Source organism: Natrix helvetica (genome assembly GCF_964273705.1).
Source record: "Natrix helvetica genome assembly, chromosome: 1".
Classification (NCBI taxonomy): domain Eukaryota; kingdom Metazoa; phylum Chordata; class Lepidosauria; order Squamata; family Natricidae; genus Natrix; species Natrix helvetica.
Genome location: NC_138548.1, coordinates 162,593,648 through 162,619,040, shown reverse-complemented (window position 1 = coordinate 162,619,040; position 25,393 = coordinate 162,593,648). Strand labels below are relative to the sequence as shown.

At 38.9% G+C, this 25,393-nt stretch overlaps 2 protein-coding genes across 2 annotated transcripts in view; one reads left to right on the top strand and one right to left on the bottom strand.

Moving 5' to 3' along the window:
• The window catches only part of LOC309384671 (uncharacterized protein), an 82,363-nt gene extending 72,014 nt beyond the window's left edge, over positions 1–10,349 (bottom strand). Inside the window, exon 1 of the mRNA XM_081938388.1 lies at positions 10,254–10,349. The gene's annotated coding sequence lies outside the window, so the exon portion shown is untranslated. The remainder of the gene's footprint in view (positions 1–10,253) is intronic.
• Positions 10,350–14,835: 4,486 nt separating this feature from the next.
• The window catches only part of LRP2 (LDL receptor related protein 2), a gene marked incomplete at its 5' end in the record, with an annotated part of 164,926 nt that continues 154,368 nt past the window's right edge, over positions 14,836–25,393 (top strand). Inside the window, one exon of the mRNA XM_081936538.1 lies at positions 14,836–14,929. Coding sequence (XP_081792664.1) covers positions 14,836–14,929 — 94 coding nt within the window. The remainder of the gene's footprint in view (positions 14,930–25,393) is intronic.

The following is a 25,393-nucleotide window of genomic DNA, read 5'->3' as shown; positions in this document are numbered from 1 at the left end:
TGACACGGTGGCTCAGTGGCTAAAATGCTGAGTTTGTCGATCAGAAAGGTTGAGAGTTCAGCGGTTTGAATCCCTAGTGCCGTGTAATGGAGTGAGCTCCCATTACTTGTCCCAGCTTCTGCCAACCTAGCAGTTCTAAAGCATGTAAAAATGCAAGTAGAAAAATAGGAACCACCTTTGGTGGGAAGGTAACAGTGTTCTGTGCGCCTTTGGCGTTTAGTCATGCCGGCCACATGACCACGGAGACGTCTTCAGACAGCGCTGGCTCTTCGGCTTTGAAACGGAGATGAGCATCACCCCCTAGAATCAGGAACAAAACAACTAGCACATATTTGCGAGTGGAATCTTTACCTTTAATCGCTTTCTTTATCTTATGCTTCAATCAGAATGTAATGTTTGTCAGCTAAATAATGAAAATAGTAATGATCTGAGAACTTACTCCTTTCATTTCTTAATCTATTCCTATAAGGAGAGGAAATAAATAATTCTGAGACTCATCTTCACTACTGCCGCTGCCATTTATTGCTTATAAAACACTTAATGGGTCCTACATCCTATATAAAAACATTTAACAATACTAAAAAGAAGCTTTTAAAGTTTTCTATAGGCTCATAGCCTAAACGGAGAAAAATGGAGGATTTTTTTTTGAAAGATCAAAGGAAACTTAGTAAGTCAGGGGAGACAAAAAGAGTTAATGAAAACAATAGTTAATTTTGAAAAAGGGACATCCAAAATAAAATGTGGGAGAAACATAAAAAAGAAAACTTGGTATTTATAATGAGCGTATCAGAGCCCAGTCAATCATTTCAAAGAAGATAGTGCCACCCATCAGCAGAATCATCGCAGAAAACATATGATTGCAAGAAACAACACCAGAAGATTAATGGTTGACTTGAATAGCAGAGATCAACAGAGGAAGAAAACTGAGCAAAAGCAGAGAAGGAAGATAAGAGAAGGAGCAAAATCAGAAAGAGACCAAAAGGTTAAGGAGGGAGAAAAATTACTTGCTATCAAACAGTAGAGGAAATCAAAGCAGAAATTGAACATCATTGCATATTAAGTACACCACCTAGACATTAGCTGTTCCTTCTCTCATTTTATTTGATTCTGCCATTTATTTTTGTATTATTAAAAAGGGCAACCTGTCCTGCTGTATATCTCCAGGAGTTACAGAATCATCAAAGCCATACCATTAAAATACTGTATATTCAGATATAAAAATGAGGAAATAATGCTATCCATAGTACTCGACCTGTATTTCATGAAAGTTCAGATGTTAGAGTGAATAGAACTATGTTTAGCTTTTTCCTAATTTGAGGAAAAGAATCTGTGCTTTATGTTACGATGCATTTTATCATAGAGATATAGTTGTATTGTATGTAATGACTTATTATAACCAGCTGTAATACAGCTGTACAGTAACGGAAGGAGGCAGGGAAAAAGGATTGGTGGCACAGAATCGCCTGTAATGAATGAATCCTAATAAGGATTGAAATATTCATTTATAATACTTCATTTAGCTAAAGCGATATATAAATAGAAACTGTAGTCCTCCAGTTGTTGGACTTGACTTTGAGCAGCATTGCCTGTTATTAGAGCGTTGTCTTTAACTCTATAATGGAATAAAAAATGAAATTAAAGACAGCAAAATTAATAGCATATAAAATAAACTGCATATAAAATAAACTGCAACATCTCTAAAAAAAACACCAGATGGTGATGCAGATGTTTATGGAGATTCTCAGGCATCCAGGTTATGGTTGTCCTAAGGGGGCTTTTTCTGGGTTTTCTTTGAAGACGTTTTGCTTCTCATCTAAGAAGCTTCTTCAGTTAAATGTCTTTAAGAAAAGCCAACAAGTTCAGTTGCCTCTTGAAAAAACACCTTTGGGATGATGAGGATGATGCAGGTTTAATTTCCTATTTATTTTTTGGGTGATTGGGTTTCAACTAACTTTGCTAGTATGGTCTCTAATTAAAAAAAACATTTTCTCTAAAATTCTGGGAAAGTTTGCAGAGTTACACAGCATTTCGGTGCCCCTATGTAGGAATAAGAAAAGAATGGAAATGATTTATGTCCAGGCATCCATACATTCCTTACAAATGTATCAAAATAAAATTCCTTTAAAAAGAAAGTCTTAAACATAAACATTGATTACATGAATATTGGGTTTGTGATTTGCAGATCAGATGGAACAGGGTTTCTCAAACTTCTCTAGCATGCTGAATGGAAAATTCTAGGAGCTGCAGTCCATACATCTTAAAGTTGCCAAGATTGAGAAATACTAAGATACAGCATTATCTAGAATGGATGTCGAATTGAAACCTAATGGTTTTGGACTGTATATATTCGTAGCAAATTAAAGCCTCTGAGTTCAGCTTGTCTCCTTGTGACTTCCATAAGCTTGCAAACCCATTTTTTCCAGTATGATATAGACATTGTTTACTTATTTAAGATTACATCCAACATTTGTAATTTCAGTAATGTTTTCAAGATAGTTAAGGTAATAATGTTCCATTAAAAACTAGCAAATAAAATATATCTCTCTTTATATAAGAGGATCTCCTCAATCTGCAAAGCAAACACATCTGACATTCAGAAGATAATTACAATTGGAAGATCATTAGAGAATAGAATCAGATAGTTTCCCTCCAAAAAAAATACCATACTGTATCTCATGATCTCTTTTTTTTACCAACTGTACTGCACTTATCTCAATCATGAATATTTTCTGTTGGCCTTGAACAAAAGAAAGAACTGGAAGAACTTCTAACTTCTAGTGAAGAACATTAACTTAATTTTATAAAGGAACAAAGATGTGATCAACTATGCATAGAGTACATAGCAGCATATTCTGGGTTCAAAGAATTTCCTCCATTCTTCTTCTTTTTTTTACAAAAGCTGTCAATTTAGTATCAAGTGATTCAGCTAACTTACTGACTTAAAGATGAAAAAGGAGATGAAAGAAGAAGTTAGCTCTGTAAAACAAGTATCTGGTGATATAAAATAATTACAACGTGGAAATTTTGGAGTATAAAATAGAAATTATAGACAAGAGATGGAAAAAAGAACTAGATAATTGGGTCTATTGAAATTGAGAAAGAAGGAATTTTCTTTGAGATTGGGAGTAATAAATCCCAGAGAATTATGGTGAAGGTATTAGAGAATATTAAAGTCTTAGCAATTTTTTTTGATTGGGATGAAGATACAGTGGCATAAATTGATAAATTATATAGAATAAATATAAATCTGTAAGATTAAGAAATCTTCCAAGGGAAGTTTTGGTGCACTTTGTCAGGAAGAAAATAAAGAATCAGATTTTCCAGCAGCATTTTAATATAAGACTGAAGGTTGATAATATGGGTATAGTTGTTCTTAAAAATTATTATTAGAATTTTGCATAAGAGAAAAGGATATTATTTCCTTTTAAATTAAAGTGGAAATGATCTCATTTTGATGGGACAATTGACAGATATGATTTTAACTTTTAAACAGCAGAGGTTTTGACTGAATTTTGATTGAACTGTTTGCATTTTTTTATTTTTCAATCCAGTTGAGGACTGTCCTATTTCCTCCAATCCTACAACTAAGCCTCCTTAGATGAGATCAGGTAATCTAACAGTAATATTTATAAGTTTAGTAGAGTTGGATCCAGATTATAATGTTACATTCCATCACCTGAAAATAATACCTACTGCATCAAATAGGATTGCTTTCTAAATAGGCACTGATAGGATTCTGATCTTTTCACTTACTTTTCAATAGAATAATGATTCATTTTTCATAGTTATTTCAAATGAGGCTTAAATTAGACTAATTTATCTTAGATTCAATCTATTATGTTACTTTCCGTAGTATTAATAGCCTCAGAGCTATTCCTTTTTGAATTTGTGTTCCAGGGTTTGGAGCTGTAGGTTGACAAAACAAATCAGGCTTTCCACTGAGAATAGTTATTAGTTTTAAAAGATGCTATATAATACCAAGGCATTCAAACTGAAACAACTTTAGAAAAGCTAATGAAATTGTGGTCATGTAAACACAGTTTAATTGAGAAGGGATTTATCTCCTTCTTGACATTTCATTTCTAATGGTAAGAATTTTCTATTCATCAGCAGGTTTCCCATCTTGATAGGATAAGCATGAAAGAAAGAGGCTCTCTTCATTTAAATAACACAAAGTGTAATCCCTTAAGGAAAAGATGACCCCACTATCAGCTGATAAATAGAATGGTCAGTGTTATCAGACTGTGTTTCAAAAGAAAACCCAGCCAGCAAGTCCTATGAAACTGGCTGTATCCCCAATAAAACAAGAAAGGCTTCAGATAAATATATGCCATTATCTCCTCTACCTTGTGGGATGGCTTCTGAAAGGTTAAAAAAAATGTTTACACCAATCTGCTGGTACAGAAACCAGAACTCGCCATCTTAAGATGCATAACTGGAAGATTTCTTTGATCTACTGTAACAATCTCATGGCAAGGATGATGGCACAATTCTTGTAGGTTAGGAGTTAATGTATAAAAAATATTTTATTTTATTAAATCACATTTGGTTTTTATTTTAACCACCCTCACTTTTTTTTGCTATCATCCCATTTGAGGTCAAGTGTTAGCTATCAGCCAAAAAAGAAAGTTGCATATTTTATTTATCTGGATTCCACCTTTATTGTTTTTACAAACAACTCAAAGTTGCAGGCCTAATCAAATAGCCTATCCTGTTTTGCTTCAAGATCCATCTCTACTTATGATGTCTCAGCCAGGAGCAATGACTCACTAACCGTATTGGTTCCCTCGGTAAAAGAAACACAAATTGGGAATGCAAAATGAATCTAGGACTAGCTCAATCTCTTCATTCAGTTGGGCACTTTTGGGAGAGGGAATCTCAGCCATGTTTGCTGTTGTGATGTAAGCTCTCTCCTCTTGTGTAACTATGTCAGGGGTGTCAAACCCGCATCATCATGTGATGTATTGTGACTCCCCCCCCTTCGCTAAACTGGGCGTGGGCGTAGCCAGAATGTGATGCATCTGGCCTGCGGGCCGCAAGTTTGACAGCCCTGGTCTATGTGACATCACAATGCCCATATAACATTAGCAGGCCTTGCATAGGAACAGCATAATATTGCTTTAATTATTGAACTCCCTTGACCATCCCAAGGATGCCTTCAAGCTCAGGAACCACTTCCTGCAACCCCGATTTAAACTTATTGCTGCCAGTTACTCGGCCCATGTAAATACTTCCAGCACTTCCAACCCTGTAAATACTTCAGGTTGCTAAACTGAACATCCTTTTTGATGAGCTTTACAGCCAGATCGGGTGTGATGAACGCCAGCTGGGTTGTGACTACTGATACAGGTGGATAGCTATAATGCTTGGTATACAGCCGTCTTAGTGGAGAAAGGAATGTTCAAAGAGTGGGATGTACGTGTTTATAGATGTGGTCTGAAGAGGCTTTGCTGCTATATAGTACTAACAGATAACTGTCTGCATCTTAAGCTTCAGTATAGGCAAAGTTCTCTGGAGTGCAAGGCACGCATAGCTGGGCTCCCCATCATAGTGATCAGTTAAACAGCAGGTGGCTTGATTTGGTGGAAGAGGTGTATTCTGGTGCTTCGACGCACAATGGCCCTTAGCCACCATTTTCCAACTTGGTTACCTGAAGATGCATGGAGTTCTCATGTTGGCTGAGGAATTCCGTGAGTTGAAATCCAGACATCTTTAGGTTGCCAAGTTTGAAGAAAGCTGGCTTAGAGAGTGTGCATTCTGTCCATAGGTCCGTGATGGCGAACCTATGGCATGCGTGCCACAGGTGTAACACGGAGCCATATCTGACTGCACGCAAGACAGCTCCAGTGCACATGCGTGGGCCGGCCAGCTAATATTCGGCCTTCCGGAGGGCCGGGGAAGACCGTTTTCACCCTCCCTGAACTTCCGGTAGGCCCGTTGGGCCTGTTTTTCACCCTCCCCAGGCTCTAGAGGCTTTCCTGGAGCCAGGGGAGGGCAAAAACGGCCTCCCGCAGACCCTCAGAAGCAATACCAAGCTCAGCTTGGAGGCGAGCAGTACGACACACATGGGGGAGGAGCATGGGGGGGGTTGTGCATGCATACGCATGTGGGTGCCGGCACACACATGTATTATTGCGTGCACTCGCATTTTTAGCACCAAACAACGAAAAGGTTAGCCATCACTGCCATAGATTGTGCTGCTTTAGACAAGGGTGTAATTCCTCTAGGATTGTGTGCCAACTTCGCAGCAGACTGTATTCAGCGGCATTTTGTTTTTAAAGGCTAAAGGTCTGGCTGGGAGCTTTTGTGCCTGTGTGCCCAAGTCAGTCATCTCCTCTGCCTTGAAGTCTGTATTCCATTGCTTCTCTTTGTTCTATCACCTTTGCTCTCTAAATCTTTAGAAGGACTTTGGCTGGTTTTGTTTTTGCTTTCTGGACTGTCTGAGGTGTTACTTTCCCATATGTCTCTCTCTGGCTGTAACTCTCTCTCCCCCCCCCCCTTCAAATTAGATCTGAGTCCGTTAAACTGACTTTTTTTACTCACAATCTCTGCCAGGGAGGACACTCACATTTAGGGAAGCTGTTGTTATTCTCCATACACTCTACAGATCGGTCTTCTCCAACCTGAACACAATTACTTTTATCTAACCGAAAGGAAAAGATTGTCTTTTTTGTATCTAACTGAAAGGAAAGGATTGTCTTTTTTGATAAATACTTCAGACTGTAAATGTTTGTAATGATTAAAGCACAGGCACGTCTGGGTTATGGGGTATTGTCCCCACAGTTCCCATGAATGGAGTCTCACAATCCACCAGTCACAACTTTCTCACAGCTTCTGAGGGAAAGCTTCCTTGGTAATGCTACCACCAGTGATTGATTTATTCCAGTGAAAATCTTTTTTTTTTTAAATGCTGGTTTATCCAGGAAAAATGAAAGTGGCAAACTGTCTAGCTTGGCAGCCGGTATGGATTCACTGTCAGAAAAAGAATGCTGATTTAAAAGAAATAGAAGTCCTTATGTGTGTGTACATGCAAGTGAGTGGATGCACACATATGTAAATAAACAAATAAACACTGCAGATGTCAATTGCCATTTTCTTCTATTTCAGGTACTAGTTTTCCTAACCAGGAATATTCAGACATGTACACAGAGAACACAAGCAGAACAAGAAGGTACACAAAGCTCATAACATTAAATAAAATCCAAAAATGCTAATCATATCTAGCTGATACTACTTCCAAGACTGCGAAATATTTTTGAATCTCCTATCTTATATTCCTGGAAACTGGAATGCCGTTTACCTGGTCCTAAGCCAGTTCTGGACAAGATCCTTCCTTTCCTGTGAGAGGGAAAAAACTCCCTATTCCATATTGTGTGTATTTGGATGTTTATGTGTTAGCACATATGTTTTATGTTTTATATGTTTTATTGTACGCCGCCCCGAGTCCTGTGTGGAGAGGGAGCGGCTAATAAATTCAAATTTTTTTTTTATTATTATTATTATTATTATTATTATTATTATTATTATTATTATATTGGGGGGGAGGGAGAGAATACCCGAGAGAATCTTCCCACTCCTGCTTAATCTCTAGTCTAGTGTTTTAGTGTTTCTTAAGGCTTTGTCCAGGCTCATGATTTAGACCAGGCATGTCCAACCTGTGGCCCATATACATCCCTGGACAGCACACACACAAATGTAAGATGAAAATTCTCCCCATTTCACTATATCTCATTTAAAATGAAACCCAGGAATAAAAATGTTTTGCTCCCCATACTGAACGGGGGAGACTAGTTTTCAACTTTTAGTTCATACATGCCTTACTAAAAGATAAAGATGGGATGCTCCTCTCTAGAGCCTGTTCATCTGGGGATACCTGCCAATGTCCCTTGATCAGGTCCATGAACTGGGTTGCTTCCCAATGCTCCATCATCCCATCCACTCTGTACACTGAATAGCCCACTGACCCTGCATTGTGACCTATCAATAATTTTATTTTTTGCAGAACTGCTTTTTGTACCATAAGGTTAAATATTTCCCATTGTTTTAAAATTGATCATAACTATTGTGATACCATGATTCCGTATAACAGAAGTCAGGAGATTGCATCTGATATGCTCTTATCAACACAGTTCTACAGACATGTGCTGCAGGGCAATAGGTTTTGAACAGGCTAATGTTGCATGTATAAAGCATCTTTATGGATCAGTCACTATTGCAGGTGACCATCATCTGATGTGGAATCATCTCAATGGGTATTTGTACGTCTATTAAAGGATCTATGAAGTTTATAACATGGAAAATATGTATTATCCTTATTGAGAACAAGACTTTGACACAGGTTTTGCTATATAGACATTCTAGCCAAGTAACAAACCAATACTGTATTAAATATATTTGAACCTTGTTAAAGTAGAACAACATTCAGCAAATAAATATACTATTTATTTTATTTGAGAATAAACTATACCATGCCAAATTAAGGACTAATGCATAGTTAATAATTGGGAATTATAGCAATTGTAGACTTAGCACATCCGGAGGAGTCAACGTTTAATGGAATTATAGTTTACAACATTTAGATGAAACTAACAACTATTCTTTGAGGCAAATTAGATATTTCTGATCTATCCTACCGAAGAGATAGATAAAATAGGAGACTAAACTCATTAGCTAATTATTGACTGAATGTGCATTGCACTTTAATGAACAATGTTTTGTAAAGCAAGGTACAGCAGGCTGGTTCACACATAATGGTAAATATTTTAAAATCAGAAACACTAGGTTCATTTATCATAGTTAGCTAAATCCATATAATATAAACTATACTATATTTAAGTGCAATGTAACATTTTACAATTCATGTTACATGACCAAGCTGCTGAACTATTAATGTAGTCCAATTTTTACTCTTTCAAAATAGCTATTTTAAGTCTTTGTAATAATAAGAAAATTAAATGGTATTGCCTTTCATTTTCTGAGACCGTTGTCCACAAAATTGCTAGAGGCTACTAATAATTATTTTATCATTTTAGCTTTAACTTTTTGACATGCTTTGCCCCTCTTTAATTACTGATCCTTTCTCAATTTTGACATACATTAACCTAAAGAGTTTGCTACATTTTGAGCCAACAAAAAACTGAACTCTGGTCCAAATTCACATTTTTAACCTGAGTGGCTGGGTCATGTATTTGATTTACCAGCAACTTGTGCAATGGACTGTTTTGAGCAGGAAGCCACTAACAACTTTTCTGGTTTTTTAAGTGAATAGGCAAACATTCCCTAATCTAAGCAAACAAATGCAATTGTGGCATATCTTCTTAAATCACCAAGAGTATCGTTTCCTTTCCTAACCTGAATGATAATATTGACTGAGGTCAGAGTCTTAGCAAACACAAACCTCTCATCAAACAAATAAATCAATACCCTTATAGAACATTTTAATGTTCACAATGCTGTTGAACATGAACAGGTATTCAGACTGAAATGCTGGGAAAAGAACCAAAGTTGTTTTATAGTATCCAATTTTTTAGGTTTAAAATAAAGATTACAATCCTAAGTAATCCTATAGCCAATACTTGGCTTTTCAATATAAATTGGAATATATGTGTTGTCAGAAAGATTGAAGTAACACAGCACGTTGCACCCTACTGTGTTTTTTCATTTATTGATTCAGAATGTGAACCCAGCTCCTGTAGCTTATGCAATTAACCAGAGTTAGGCAAATTGTGGCTTAAGCATTGTAGAGATACCTGAAACCAGTCATGTTTTCTTAAAGTGATATACTGAATGAGCATAAAACTCTCTTCACTTCTGAGAAATGCTCATGTCTAAAAAAAAAAGATGTGATCCTCACAGTTCCTTTTCAGAAGTTATCTTGGCAACCATATATACATATTTTAAGTAAACAAATAAAATATATTTACCTATTTAAAGGATAATGCAACAAAACAGAGCTTTGAACATGAAAAGTCAAAAAGGGTTAATATTGTGCCATTATTTGATTTTCATATGTCACTTTCAATGTATCATTGTGGAAATCACCCCAAAATAGGTTTTTTTTTAAAAAAAAAGATTTGTAAAAGATACTATTCAGGCATCATAGGAAAACTGAGTTCAAAATAAGCAATATTCCCCATTTCCATAGAATACCATAGTAGCTCTAGCGTCCTTCCAAGACTGACTGGCAACAATTCTGTAGAGGTCAAGCTAAGCTGTTAACAAGATGCTGATGATTTCCCCCCCCCCCCCTGCACCTTCAAGACCTTCTGGTTCCCTGACTGCAAATCTTCCAGCTTTATTTGGGACCCGGTTGCTTGAGTAAACTGGAAAGCTGCAGTATTGTGTCTAGGCCTCAGCTGGCCATGCTTGCTCGCTTGCAGCCTCAGTGTAAGCAGCCAATAAGCAACAGTGGCTCTGTTTTCTATTGGGGCGATGGAGATCAGCAGCTTTCCCTAGATTCCTACCCCCTTCCTTTTGCTTGGGATTAAAAAAGGGAGACCTCCCTCCACCACTCCCTCCCCCTTTCCAATCCCTTCTTCTCCAAGAGCAGCTGGTTTCATTTGGCCAGCTTGCTGCCTGGGACTTGCTGTGAAGCCACGACAAGAATTCCACTGCACCACAAAGCAAACAACAATAGGAAAAGCCCTTCCGTGCAGAAAGGAATGTTTCAAGCCCTGTTCACCCACAGCGCATGGAGGCAGGCAGGCAGGCCGGCCGGGCCGAGAGCCTGTAAAAGCTGTTCCTTCCCTCTTCCTCCCTCCTCTTCTCTTCCTCCCCCCCCCTCCAATCTCCAGGGCTCTGGATCTTGTGATGGAGAGATCTTATCCCTTCTTTGTGATTCAAAGGTGCCAGGAAGCTCATTAAATATTCTGATCTGCCCCCAGAGTTTCTTGTGGCTTGACCCCGGTGCTGTGTCGTACCATACCCCAAGCAACCCTGAACCTGCATAAATCACAACCTTACCAAACCTGCAGACACTTGTGCTTTTTTCCTTCTTCTTTTTCCTCCTCCTTGCCTTAATGGAAATATTTTGGAGATTAGAGTCCTTGAGTGATCTAGTAAGGGGTGGGGGGGAATCAAAGTGGAGGGGCTGAAATGTTTGTCTCCTAGTACACAATCAACAGTTCTGCCTTACTTTCAAATACTTTCTTTCAAATGTAGATATAATTTGCCCCCCTTTGTACATAAGACTCTTGCAATGCAGAGTATAATATCCGTACTCCTCAAATTTATACCTGTTGAGAGAAGCATCTACTACCTTGATGTGAAAACATGCATTTCTTTTTGGCAATGCAAGCAGAAATGTAACTCAAGAACTTGTAGTTCTAGGCATTAAAAAAAAAAACTTCCAGCAGCTTGCAAACTTTCTTACATGATAGCTCACTAGAAAAGCTGTATATTGAAGCTGCACAATAAAATATTATGCATTTGGATTTGACTTCTCACCCATTAAAATGGGGTTTTTGTCTTTTGCATTTATAGCCTGTCTTTTCTCTGAAGAGCTCAGGGCTGCAGATGTTTACAGATGTTTCCCTCACCTCCACGAGAAACTAGCATGGTAGACCGGGTTAAAATGGCAATGCTGTGCTGAAGGTATTTTATATTAAAATATATAATTATAGAAAAAATGAACACTATTGGAATAATACTTGGAATAAAAGCTGCAATTTTGGATGCATATATTTATTGTGTGTGTGGTGTAGATACTGGAATGGCTATTTTACATGTGTGAATTCATTATGACAGAGCAACTAAGATAATAGTTTCATAACTTACGACATCTCAAAATAATGAGACCAATTTCACCAAGTAAAAATTCTGCATCTTAAAAATGGAGAGGTCCGGACAATGCTAGTTGTGACCCAAAGGCAATGGGGTGCAATAATTTGGCTATTTAACAGTTCCCTAAAGTTGTAATAACTGTATTTCTTTCTTGCACTTCTGCTTGGCAATAGGGTTTTCCTATGAGGAGCCATGAGACAACTTGCCACAGCCAACTCACCATGGCCAACTCATTGCAGCCAACTTATCACGGCCAACTCCCTGCACGACAACTCGCTGCACGACAACATAATAATTCTATTCAATTATTTAAAATAAACACATTTTATTTTTATTTTCCATTCACATTTTATTCTGTTCCTCTTTTGCATTCTTTCTTTAATGATTCTACTTCACAATTTATTTGATATTAGTGTAACTCTTGTAACCGCAGCGAGTTGTCCCATGGCCAGATGACCATGGCAAGTTGTTCTGTAGCAAATTGGCCATGGGAAGTTGGCTGTGGTGAGTTAGCCGTGGTGAGTTGGCGGTGGCAAGTTGGTCATGGCGAGTTGGCGGTGGTGAATTGCCATAAACTCCTTCCTATGCATTGCTCTACCCTTTGCTTATTAACAGAAGACACCAAACGCCCCCCCCAAAACTATATGATAGGAGAAAACGAAAGGTAGATAGGATATAACTTCTACTCCCAACCTTTTAAGTAGGTTGTAAAGTGATCATATATACACAGTAGAAACCAGGGTGCATTGTCCTCTTCTGTTCCTGGAGCGAGCACAGACTCACCATAATTATTACCAAAAATGACAAACCTTAATTCTGTTCTCTGCAATGAAGTATTGTAGCTCTTCCAGTCAAATCTGAACTTCCTTTCATTCAGTTTTCTTTGGTGTTCTGAACTTTATAACTTGACAGTGGGAGAAAAGTTATGTTGAAAACTCTTCAGCCTAGAGCATTCACAGAACTTGAATAAGGTTAGTCATTGCAATTGTTTTTTTTATTTCTGTAGTGAATATTTGGATTTAGAATATCTGGAAATACCAACGATTCTATTGTATTTCGAATGCCATGGGAATCAACAATGGGGATATTTAAAATACTATTCCTCCCCCATGTTATATTTCTATTTTCTTCTGAGGTAATACCCAGCATTTTAAATTGCTCAATTTTACTTATGAAAAATGGGCTGTGGGGCTGCATTTGTTTGGACAATCTTTTACGCCATTGATTATTTCTATGAGATTCGTCTAGAAAAAAAAAGGGACAATACTGATGTTGAGAGATTCTATTTTGAATCCAATCAGCCAATGGAAATATTATTTCAAAATATGTATCACTTCAATCAGGAGTGGCAGACTGGTATAAGAGAGATACCTAGTTGAAGAAATGTGGAACCAGGTATCAGAACGTGATACCACAAATCTAGGTATCAAAGGTAAATGGTGCTTGTTCTCCTTCCTTACTACATTCCAATCAGTGGTGGAGTTCCATTTTTTTTTACTACCGGTTTGCTCGTGCGTGCTCGCTTGCTCTTGATGCTTCTGCGCATAAGCATCTGGGTAAGTGTGGGCGGAGCCCCTCACCACTACTACTACTGGTTTGTCCGAACCGGGCCGAACCGGGAACAACCCACCTCTGATTTCCCTTGTCCTATATATATTTCCATCTTTCTTAATTTCAAATGTTCACCAGGATTTAAATGTATGCCCATTATGTTACTACTACTGTTATGTAATTGGGAATTATTCTTCAAATCACCTAGAATGGTCATTAAATCTAATTTATGTTTTGCCCACCACAGATCTAAGCACAGGGGAGTAACTATTTAACACAGAGTACTATAAACATTTAATTATTGTATGCTATTCAATTCTTTGTTTAGTTACTCTCCCCTGAGGTTTTTGTGCTAATAATCGTGTTTGTCCAGGAAAGAACCAAGATTTTATCAAGTTTGGAAGGGCAGGGGAGAAGTGGTACAAATATTATGTTGCAGGGGGCAGACATGAATAATAGAGCTAGAATTGTGTAAGCAAGCATGTGTGAATAATTTTTTTAACAGCAAGAATTTTCTCTTGCCGGCACTTGTATTCACAAGCTAAATCCAAGAAAAAAATTGGTTACAGAAGTATAGTTGTGATCTTGTACCAATTATTTGGACATATCTCTAGCAATTTCTGGATCATTGTATTTACTCCCATACTTAGCGTCTTTTCACCCATGTAAACCAGGGAGTGACCTGAACAATTTGAGAGCATGTATGTTATTATCCACTTTTAACGTCAATACTTTTTAATTATATTTTAATGTCAGTACTTTTTAATATATTGTAAAAAGTAATGTGTATTGCTGGTCTTTGACCGTAATAAAGATTTATACTATACACATGCTAGATCCCCACATGCTATTGGACTTAAATGTATTCAAACATTTCAAGCACATCACTTTAGATAAAGTATTTATCCAGTCCAAGTTTTTTAATAAAAAAAACAATATCTACTAGTAGACTACAGGTTAAGGCTGAACAAGGAGACCTTTAAAAAAAACTTTCCTAAAAACTCTTCTAAAAGTGGGAACTTAGCCCTTGCCTTGAAATAACACACATCAATTCTAAACATGCCCACCCGATTCCAACTTTTTACAGTAACGATTTCTTTTAAATCAAACCTCCCGGCATTCAGATTTTTAAGCTTGTTCAGCTCCTCTCCAAAGGCAGCCAGCCGTGCGGCATGAAGCGGTTTAAAGTTTTGTTTGCAAGTATCCTCCCCCCCACCCCCGCCCCACTCCTTGCAAAGTGTAGAAGGAGTGGCAACTCCTGCCCCATCTACAAGGGCTTGGAACAATGTTTTATGCTAGTTCCGGGGCCGGCGGGTATAAAGAGCTTTATGCAATGTCTGGAGGGTGGGAGAGTTAGGGAAGACGCGATGTTTCAGCTGACGAGCACTCCTTACTTCTGCAACTAGCGGGACCAGGAAGGAGGGGGGGGAAAACTAAGAGAGAAGCGCGCTTTTCCTGCAGAGGTCATCCCGGCAAAAGTGCCGGGAGATCGGAGCATCTCAGATGGGAGCGCAGCAGCGCATGGACGGAGCACGGGCAGCTGCTTGCAAACTGCTCCTCTTACTCGTTGCCTGCCTATTAAAAGGGAGCTGCCAAGGTAAGCCCTCCCCCCAAACTCCGCTTCTCCTCCGGACACCAGCGGAGAGGACCCGGGCTTTGTCTTGTTCAACACAAGCCCGAGCCATCCTCCAGATGCTCTTGAGTACAGTTCCATGATCCTAGTCCACAGGACCCACGTTTGGCCGGGCTTTGGGAATTGTACGAAGGCTCCAATTTGGGAAAAGGCCGAGGGAGGAACGGGATGGGAGATCCCGAACCGAGCGAAGAATGGGAATGCCACCGACTTCTGCAGGTCCGCTCGGGAGCTCCCGCTGGCATCCAGCGAAATTGAAATTCGGTGCCTGTTTACGGGTTATATCCCGAGAAAAGACTCCCTCACCCCCCGAGTTGACATCTTTTGATGGTCGACAAGGAAAGGCCGGGAAGGAAGGGAAAAAGGGCCCAGCTGTAGGGTCAGTCTATAGATCTCTGAACTGGCCTGAACGAAGGACCACATTTAAAAATCCTGCAGCAAATTCTCTCTCTCTCTCTCATCTATCTATCTATCTATCTATCTATCTATCTATCTATCTATCTATCTATCTATCTATCTATCATCTATCTATCTATTATCTATCTATCTATCATCTATCTAGTGTGTGTGTGTGTGTGTCTGTCTGTAGATATACCAAATACACTATATACACACACACAAGATATACTACACACACATACTAGATAATACATATACACATAATAGATACTACACACACACACACACACTAGATGTATTACACAAACAAACACACACACACAATGTGCTGCAGGATTTTTAAAAAGTGGTCCTTCGTTCAGGCCACTTCAGAGAGAAGGGGGCTTCCAGGGAAAACGACGCCCCCCTCCCCGGTGTCCCAAAGGAAAAGCGCGTGGATTCTCCCCCCCTCGCTTTCCCACCCGACTCTCCACCGTCGTTTGCCCGCTTTTAGAGGCTGACTGCCGAGTTTCCCCCAGTTCTTTTGACAGCCCCGCCGCAACTTCCGAGCCGCCTCTGCGAACAAGCCCAGCGGAGTCGAGCTGGAGGCGCATCTCGGTGGCCATTCATCGCCTTGGCTCTTGTCGCCCCACCCCGCCTTTCCCCGTTGGCTATTATAGGAAAAGCGTCTGTGATGCGCCTGGCGAAGGGAGGGAAAGGGGGTGTATTGGCCGTAAGGTTCCCCCCCCCCCCCCCCGAGGCTATTCCTCCGGCTAGTAGCCCGGTGTGTGGACGCGCGCGTTTGGCTCGAAAGAGACGGCTTGCTAGAGCGTTAATGCTAGCGGGCGGGCCCTTTCGGACGACTCCCCGAGTTTGACCTCCCCGCCCGCCCGCCCCTCCATCAGTCTGAGGCAGAATCGAAGTGGAACGCGAAAACTTTTTCCCCCTCTTAGCTTTGCTGTTGCTAGGCGACGCGGACACCATGTGACTGGCAGAGCAGGGTAGTGTGCGGAGCCGAGGGCCGCTTTGCTTTCTCCTCGTCGTCCGCACGCCTTGGCACGAATAGCCCTAGCAATAGACTTATATCCTGATTGCTAATTTGTACCCTTTGATTATCATTAAGTGTTGTACCTTATGATTCTTGACGAATGTATCTTGTCTTTTTATGTACACAGAGAGTATATGCACCACAGACAAATTCCTTGGGTGTCCAATCACACTTGGCCATAAAGAATTATATTCTATTCTAGACTTATACACCGCTTCATAGGGTTTTTACAGCCTTCTCTATAAGCGGTTTGCAAAATCAATCCCCCCCCCCCAAACAATCTGGATCCACAATCCCAGTTGTGGAGGATGGAGAAACTGCATTATTTCTACCTTGTACTTGCATTCTCTCTCCCCCCCCCCCTTTCGTTATCTTCTTGTCACACCCAAACACAACAATAATTACTCCACAGCGAATGAAAGCCCTATTGTTGGACCAGATTAAGGAGAAAGAGCAAATTTCCTGGGGCACACATATAGGCCTGGGATTGGGGCGGGGGAGTGCTGGTGTGTGGGTGCATTCAAAAGGTTAATCTGCTTTCTTTGCTCCACTCTTGGTGTAATCTCCTTAGGAGGATTCTAGTAATTATACTGCAAGTTCTGCTAGCAGCCCCCCACCTTTTTTTTTCTGACCACAGAACTGAAGTTGGGCAGGTACCCAAAGAGGATACATACCCTTCAAAGTCTGTGGCTGAGAAAGTTAGAACAATAAGATTTTGGGGGGCAGTTCCTGATGGTGGGCGGGCACGTGCCCTGCTGTCAATACGACTATTTTGTATGGCCTTCATGTGCTGCGTGGATCCAATTAATTGTAGCTTATTCGATTTGTGGTTCATAAACACAACAGTATGATGGATGGAGGTGGATATTAGTTTCACTAGTGTATGAAATCAGAATTCAGATTCTCTTCTCAATTGTTATTTAGGAGAGATTTGGGGGGGAGAAATAACAGTTATAAGTCACTTTTTTCAGTGCTGTTGTAACTTCGAACAGCCACTAAATGAATCATCATAAGTTGAGGACTACCTGTAATCATTTTTAAAAGTTGTTTCTCTACCAATACATTGCATGTCTGTTGCGAAAGAAGATAATAATGCAAATGAGTCACACTGGAGAAACAAGAGGTCAAATTATGGCGCTTTAAATTTTAAATTAAATTAGATGGTTTTCTGAGTTCAAATAGAAGAAGCAAGGGACATGGCTACTGTGGGCTCTGTAGGTTCACAGAGACTCAAGCTTCTCCTTACCCTAGGCCTATAGATGGGCTACAGAAATGCAGACTACTACTGTTTGGCAGCAAAAAATAGAAAAAGAAATTGAATATTGCTGCCATCTAGATTTGTAAGGGTTTTTGCAGCATAACTGATATAGTCCTACTTCATTCTTTAAGGAGAAAGTGCCCAATGGTACTATCAAAATTTTAGTTCATTCTTCCTGGAAAGAGTTTTCCTGCACTTTATATTCCCTAATGGATCTTAAAATAAATTAGATTGAGAAAAATTGTAATAAATAATAAATAAATAAATAATAAATATTTATTTCTTAGCCGCACCCTCTCCCGAAGGACTCGGGGCGGCGTACAATGAAACATATGAAATAAATATGTGGACAAAACAAACATATAACAGAGACATATACCGAGACATACACAAGGAGATAGTTGGGTACACAAATAAGATAGTTGGATTGTATAAGCGGAATGAACGAGGATCGCAATTGCAAAATAAATATAGAATAGATTCAGAGGGAAGAGAAGACTATGACATTTGTAGTTGGATGGAGTTGATGAGATTTTCAAATCAAGCAAATATAAAGAAGAACAGGGAAAATATGAATTGCAAGCAAATGTATTTGTATGTATAGCAGAGCTCCCTGACCTCTCTGGGTTTGTGGACTGGGTGGGGGGAGAGGGGTTGGTGCTGTGTGAGTGGCAGGCAAATGCCTGTGCATGTGCATCTCCATTTGTGCAAGTGGCAGGCAACACGGGCCACCGCAAATGAAGCATGAGTGCATGTGCTCTCCCACTGAATTGGGTATGGGGATGCGTGTATGCCTGCCTGCCTGTCACTTCCGCAGCCCTGTTCCGAACAGCTCAAGGATCAGTAGTGGACCGCGGCCTGGGGGTTGGGGATCCCTGTTGTATAGAAACATAGGAAGAAGTATAGTGAATGGTGTGGATATAAACTGATTCTTCTACCTTTTCCTTTCACTGTTTTTAATCTCTTACTTTTAATTTCTTTGGTTTACTATTTCTTATTTCTTTTCTGCACTTAGCATAATATATCACTTACCCCAATATGGAAGATTGTTCAAAAGTTCAATACCATGTGCATAGCTGAAGAAGATGCAGTAGAACATTTTGTAGGTCTAATGAAATTCCTTCATGAGAGTCCTGTTGATTAATATGGCTATATATTTCAGATAAAAGCAAAAGCCATGGAAAATAGAAGTCGAGGAAGCAAAAAACACTGAACATTTTGTGTATGCTCATCTTTACTCAGAATAATTTGTGGATGAAACCTAAGCAGAATATTACACCCAGAGGTGCTCAGATGTTATCACAATCTAATATTCCTGACTTATAGTCCTCATGATTGAAATTGTGTTCTCTATAATATAGTCAGCCAATAGACATAATGAAATCAATAAGGGTTGTAAATAGAAACCACAACTACAGTCAGGATCTATAATCCAATGCTCATTTGCATAGAAGGAATTATTTCCCTCTATTTTCGGGAAAGTCAATATATTTTCTTGAGTTTGGCTTTCCTACTTGTTATGGGAAAGACATTTATAACATACAGTAATAAAAAGACAAGAGCCAGTTTGATGTATTGTTTGAGGCATCATGCTTGAAATTGGGAGATTGTGAATTGCCTTGGGCACAAAACCAGTTGATTAATCTTGGGCCAGTCACTTTCTCTCAGCCCTAGGAAGAAAGCAATGGCAAATCATTTCTGAAAAACCTTGCCAAGAAGACTGCAGGGACTTGTCCAGGCATTCTCCCAGAATCAGACATGATTGAATGAAAAAATAAAATAAAATGACACTATTTTACATAGTGTCATAAGTTGTACCCTTTTTTTTGGAACAATTATATTTCAGTAACAGTGATTTTATTATGGAGGAAGGGTTTTAATTTTGCATTTAAAGGGAAACTATTAAACTTATCCTTTATTTTTACCACTAACGGTATTTTTTACCATTTTGTTTTTACTGTGACTGAAATTTTGTAGCTTTTTAAATTCCAGTTTATATCAGAGCAATATGTTCAATTATTTATATTAACATGTTATTTTTTAGAAAATTAATAGATCTTAATAACAGGCACAGACCCTTCTGGAACTAAGTAAAAGAAAGAGTTTTCCTTATCTGGAGTTTATTTTTGCAAGATTGAAGAAGCAAGTTAGAAGGCTCTTTATAGCTGAACAATGAATTAAGTTTTAGTTAACTATAGCAATACTTTTTTTAAAAAAAAAAGATAAACCAGCACTTGATTTTTGTACCTTCCTTAATCTTTCTTTAATAATTTACCCCCTTTTATGTTCCAGGCAATGAAGTATATTAGGAATTTGCTAAATAATCACCTAAAGTGGAGAATAGGACAAGAAGACAGTATTTCAGTTAATTGTTGAAAGCAGTAACTAGAAGGCACTAGATTAGACTTAAATTCCTCTTTACCAATGGTTACAGTGACAGTGAATTATTAAACTGAAGGCAAGCAGGTATGAGATACTTGTGGAGACTTTGCAGCCCTTGACTGACTTACTTTGATACCTCATTGAACTCAGTTGTGCATCTTTCTGAAAGGATTGCAGTGTTAACCTAGGGCAGATATGTGATCTAGTTCAACGTTCAGCAACTGGTGGTCCATGAGAAAATTTGGTGGTCCCTGGAAAAATTATTTGCCTTTTTTATATTGCACTAAATCAGTGGTCCTCAAATTACGGCCCCTAGGCCGGATACATGCAATGAACGCTTGTGTTGCTGCAGAGAGTCTCCCCCTTTGCGGTCTTTGTATGGGTTGGGGGGGGGCAGAAATTCCGACTTAGGGTCTGCTTCAGCCTCCTGGTGTGGGGCTTTGGGTGAAGGCTGGAGGGAAGCGCAATTGGTGGCAAAGAGCCGGAGGGCCTTGTTCCAGTGAGACTGTATTATGGCCTGGAACTGGCTGACTATCTCAGCCCGCTGAGCCTCCAGGCACCGGTACTGGGCCTTGCACTCCCGTAGATCTTCCCGCTTGGAAAGCCTATGCTCATAGTCCTCAGTGAGGTGCTTCTCCTGAGCCTCCTTCTCAGTCAGATCCAATTTGAACTGAGCCAGCTTGGTGGCTGTTTAGCTCCAACAACTGCTTCCTATTGGGGCCCTAAGGAGCCCGGGAGGGTAGGGGAGAATAGAGGCTGGTGAAATGCTCCTTTTACATGAGGGACATCATCACCCACCCTGTCACATGACCACCTGGTCACACCCACCCAGTCATTAGGCAGATCATATTAGTGGTCCACGAGATTTAAAATTATGAATTTAGTGGTCCCTGGGGTCCAAAAGGTTGGGACCCCTGATCTAGTTAGTGCTTCAACTGCATTAATGAAAAAATGGTCCTATTGTTTTATATTGAGCTAAGTGGAAATCCGAGACACAAAATTTCACTTTAATCCAAATTTATCTTTCATAGTTTCTACATGAAATTGGGAAAGAGTCATTTAAAGGGAGAGGGTAAATGAGAATCCTGGTTAAAGTTTTATTTTTCCTCCCTGCCCCCTTCTGGGTTCTTAGGCTAATGTATTGTTCTAAGAGATTTGTTATTGCACAGTATCTCTTTCCTTTGTGTATCATAGGTTTTAACCTGCTAGTCTTTATCTTAGTTTAAAAAAAAACCACCTTAGTGCTGAATCCTGCAGAATTGTCTCAGATGCAGTAGACTGAGGAAGAGTTTTCAGAATTTGACCCTGACTGAATTTGTTACCTCAGTTGACAGCTTCATGTAAGATTAACCAAAAGAGAATTCTATATAAGTTTTAAAACATTACATACAATTCTCATTTTCAGAACATAGTCTGGGGAAACAAAATCTGAAGCAGATATTACAGTTGTCCAGCTTTGAAGTTTGTGAAGAAATGAAGGCAAATATATGTGACCCAGGATCCAATCTGGGTCGGTCACCAGCACCAGGGATTTAGTCTTCCGAGTTGTCAGACTTGCGCTGGAGTCCATTCTCAGGGAACTTCTCTTTCACCAGAATTGAGAGAGAGAATTGAGATAGAACTTCTCTCTCACTAAAATTTGTGAAGAAAGCCTATTCTCAGTTTCATAACCAAATGAAGGTTAGATGAATGGAGAAAAATACTCAGTGACATTTCCCTCCCCTGCCATTAGGGTAATGAGTTTATCAATTTCAGGTTTCAATATGATTAAAAACTTATGATGGCCCAAGCTATTCCAGTTAATTTTCAAGTGAGTGTTTTTCTGAACAATATTAGAATATTCAAAGTAAACAATGTATAGGTCAGTGATGGCAAATCTTTTTGCCAAACCGGAATGCACTTGCGTGTGTGTGTGTGTGTGTGTGTATGTGTGTGTGCTAGAGTGCCGGAAACCCGAAAACCACCTGGCCGGCGCATGCATGCCTGGTTTTTTTGGTCATTTTGGGGCCATTTTCAGCCCAAAAATGGCCCAAAAAAACAGCCTTAAAACAGCCAAAAAATGCCCCCAAACTTCCCCAAAATGCCCTGAAAATGGCCCCAAAAATAGCCTGAAAATGGCCCCCAAAAACCCTGAAAACAGCCCAAACAACGGCCTGGAAATGCCCCCAAAAACTGTTTTTTAGGTCATTTTTCGGGCACTTTTCAGGCCATTTTTGGTTTGAAAAATGCCCCCCAAACAGCCTTTTTGACCCTTTTTTGGGCTGCTTTCAGGCGCTTCGGCACCCACGAAGGAAACCAAAAGAGCAACTGGCGACGGTGTGTGTTCCCACAGAGAGGGCTCTGCGTGCCATAGGTTCGCCATCATGAGTATAGGTTGACCCTTTAATGAAAACAGTGTATATCTTATTATAGACATTTTTAGTTACACTAAATCACAGTCACACTAATTTGGTGGTAAGGGACATGTAATGCTTCAGAAAGTCTTTGACACATTGTACAAGACAGCCTCTTTAATCAGACTTTTTCATGGACTACCATGCACATATGGATTTCTTAAATAAGTGTGATGTCCCATTGAATTAATCAACAAAGCAAATTCACTACTATTTTGGAAATAACAAATAGGCCTTGAATAAGTTAGGGTATCCATGATAATTGCAACTTGTGTGCTAGAATATTAATGGATATCAATGAATGAAGATGTTACGACTCCTAATTTTTCCATATCTGAATATGTGGTCAATAAGTTGATGGCAGATTTAAAAGATGGATAAACTTGTAAGGAAGAGAGGGAGGGAGGGGGAGAGAGAGAGCCCCTCCTCAAAACCTCATCACCATGTGATTAAACCACTATGATGGGCTCTGAAAGCTGCAGTCAGCATAAAGTATGGCAGTCAGGTTAGTAGCAGGTGAGAACTGCTATTGTAATATAATAGCAGTAGCACTTAGACTTCTATACAGCTTCAGAGTGCTTTACTGCCCTCTCTAAGCAGTTTACAGAGTCAGCATATTGCTTCCAACAATCTACTGGTTTAGCAGTCTCTGCTTTGGTTACTAATAGTTCCTGGGTCCAGTTCATAATATTATCTCAATCTACAAAGGATTGTGGCTTGGCTTATTCCTCTGACTGGGTATTTCCCAGCTGTGTGAACATCCAAGGAGGAAATGCTGAAGATCCCTGGATCAGATTCTATAACTTGGCAATACGATCTTTGTCAGTATGATCTATTAAAATGCACAATTCAGCCCCAGAATTAAGCTCAATAGTCTTCATTGATGCTTATTTCCAGATAAATATATATGTTATAACATGAATTAGTTATAAAATGAACGAACATACACTATGTTAAAACCATGTGCACTTTGAAACTTATTTGAATACAAATAGTGGTTTTCTGCTTCTAAATAGAAACTTAGAAATGTTAAATACTAAGTATTTTTCTATTTTGAAATCTTAATAGCACTTTTTATGTATTTAATTTTAATATGTTTTCCCCAAGAATTAATAATTAAGACTATGTATTGGCAGCAAATAATATAAAAATCTTTTCAGTCCAAATACTTTGTTTAAGGTAAACTGCGGGTTTTGCCCCCCCGCAAATAATGGGCTGCTCATAATGAAGACAACACACAGGTTTCTTGATGCATGAGTGGCACAGAGCGTAATCTGTAACCCCCTTTTATTAAGAGCGTATAAGGAAATAATATATTATTGGTTACATGAAGCATTTCTCCTAATATGGTTATTTTTAGCTATACCTGCTTAAGCGCTTTCACCACGTGTTTCCTATGCTGCTAGTAACTTCCTCAGTTTGAAAGTTCCTGTTAAGATCTAAGCATTGCTATTGTCATTGCAAACACAGCTTTCTAATTTGGGTCCTCCCAGTGGGCATCCATCTCAACCCGCATTTACTACTCAATTTATTCCAGTCCCAAATTCCATATATGTGTTCCAATCAGGAAAACTGATCTGCACACATACCATGGTGACCTTGTTCCCACAGTAAACATTCCTTTTTATATTCCAGCGATGTCAAAAATTGATATTTTGCATACCAAAGCAAGCAGGTTGCCTGCCTACTTGCTTTCCTCTTTTCTTTCCTACTACTGTTTCTACTTTTTCTTTGAAAAATGAATCCAAGTATCATATTAAACAATGCATAATAAGAAATGTACATCTATATGCAACATGAATCAAAATGGAAGTATGATAATATTAACTATGCTCACATATTTCTGATATAATTCAGACTCACTCTTTTGTTTTGGTTTTGTTGTCCTTAAAATGGATTAGAGACCAAAAGATCAGTGTTATTCTGTATTCTTAAAAATGACACGTAAGAATTAGGGCAAGTCTTTTACAATACTACCAAAGTAGCCAGAAAGCCATTTTTAGTTCATTACAATACATCTTTCTTTGTACAAGTGAAGACAAGTTAACCCATAAAGTCATTTTACTTGAATGAAAGTAATTTTCATAAATATATGTTGAAAGTCTTAGGGACAAATAGATACCACACTAAGAGAACAACCAAATCTATTGTAGGAAAACTCTAATGCTTGGAGGGCACCCAAATCTGAAGATATGACGTTTCAAACAACGCAGAATGGAAATAGGGAAAGAGAGTAATTGTAGTTACTGCTTCTTTCTGGATTTTCATTTGTGTGTTTTTTTAAAAGAAAAATTCCCTTTTTAACTGTTTCAGTGAGATGGTTATGTGCTCCAGCACCCCCTAGTTGCAGGGCATGTTTGAAGCACGAAGATGAAAATTTCCATCACTTAAATTCATAGACAACATTTATGAACAACAGCTTTTTCTGTGGAGGGACCAACCTGAAAACGATGTGTAATATCCATAATGTCTTAATTATAAGAGAGATATAATAATTGGTATAGTCTTAATTAGTTTGCTAATTAAGCAAACGAGTAGAAGCAATGATGAAAGACGGTTACCTCTTTGTAAAAAAATGTGAGTTGAAGTTTTTTACTTCAATGTGATGATTCATGCAATTGTTTACAATGAAATATATTTGTCACTCTACCATGATGTTAAACAAGTCAATGTAGTGACTTAGCAGACTAGTTTTGAATGTGGGTGCATATTTTCATTAATATTATACATTAATCTGTGCGAGCCAATTCTTCAAGCATCTTTTTTACAACCTGCTGGAACGTAATAGTTTTTTAAACTATTGCATTCAGCAATGAAAATAACTATGTAGTTTGTTTCAGCATTAATGGCAGGACTTCTAATATTTTAAATACCACTGTATTTCCTGTAAGCTATTCAGATTTTGCATTTGACTTTGCAGCAACAAGTTGCCTTTTTATTACACCTCTTTCCATAGTGAGTTAGATAGA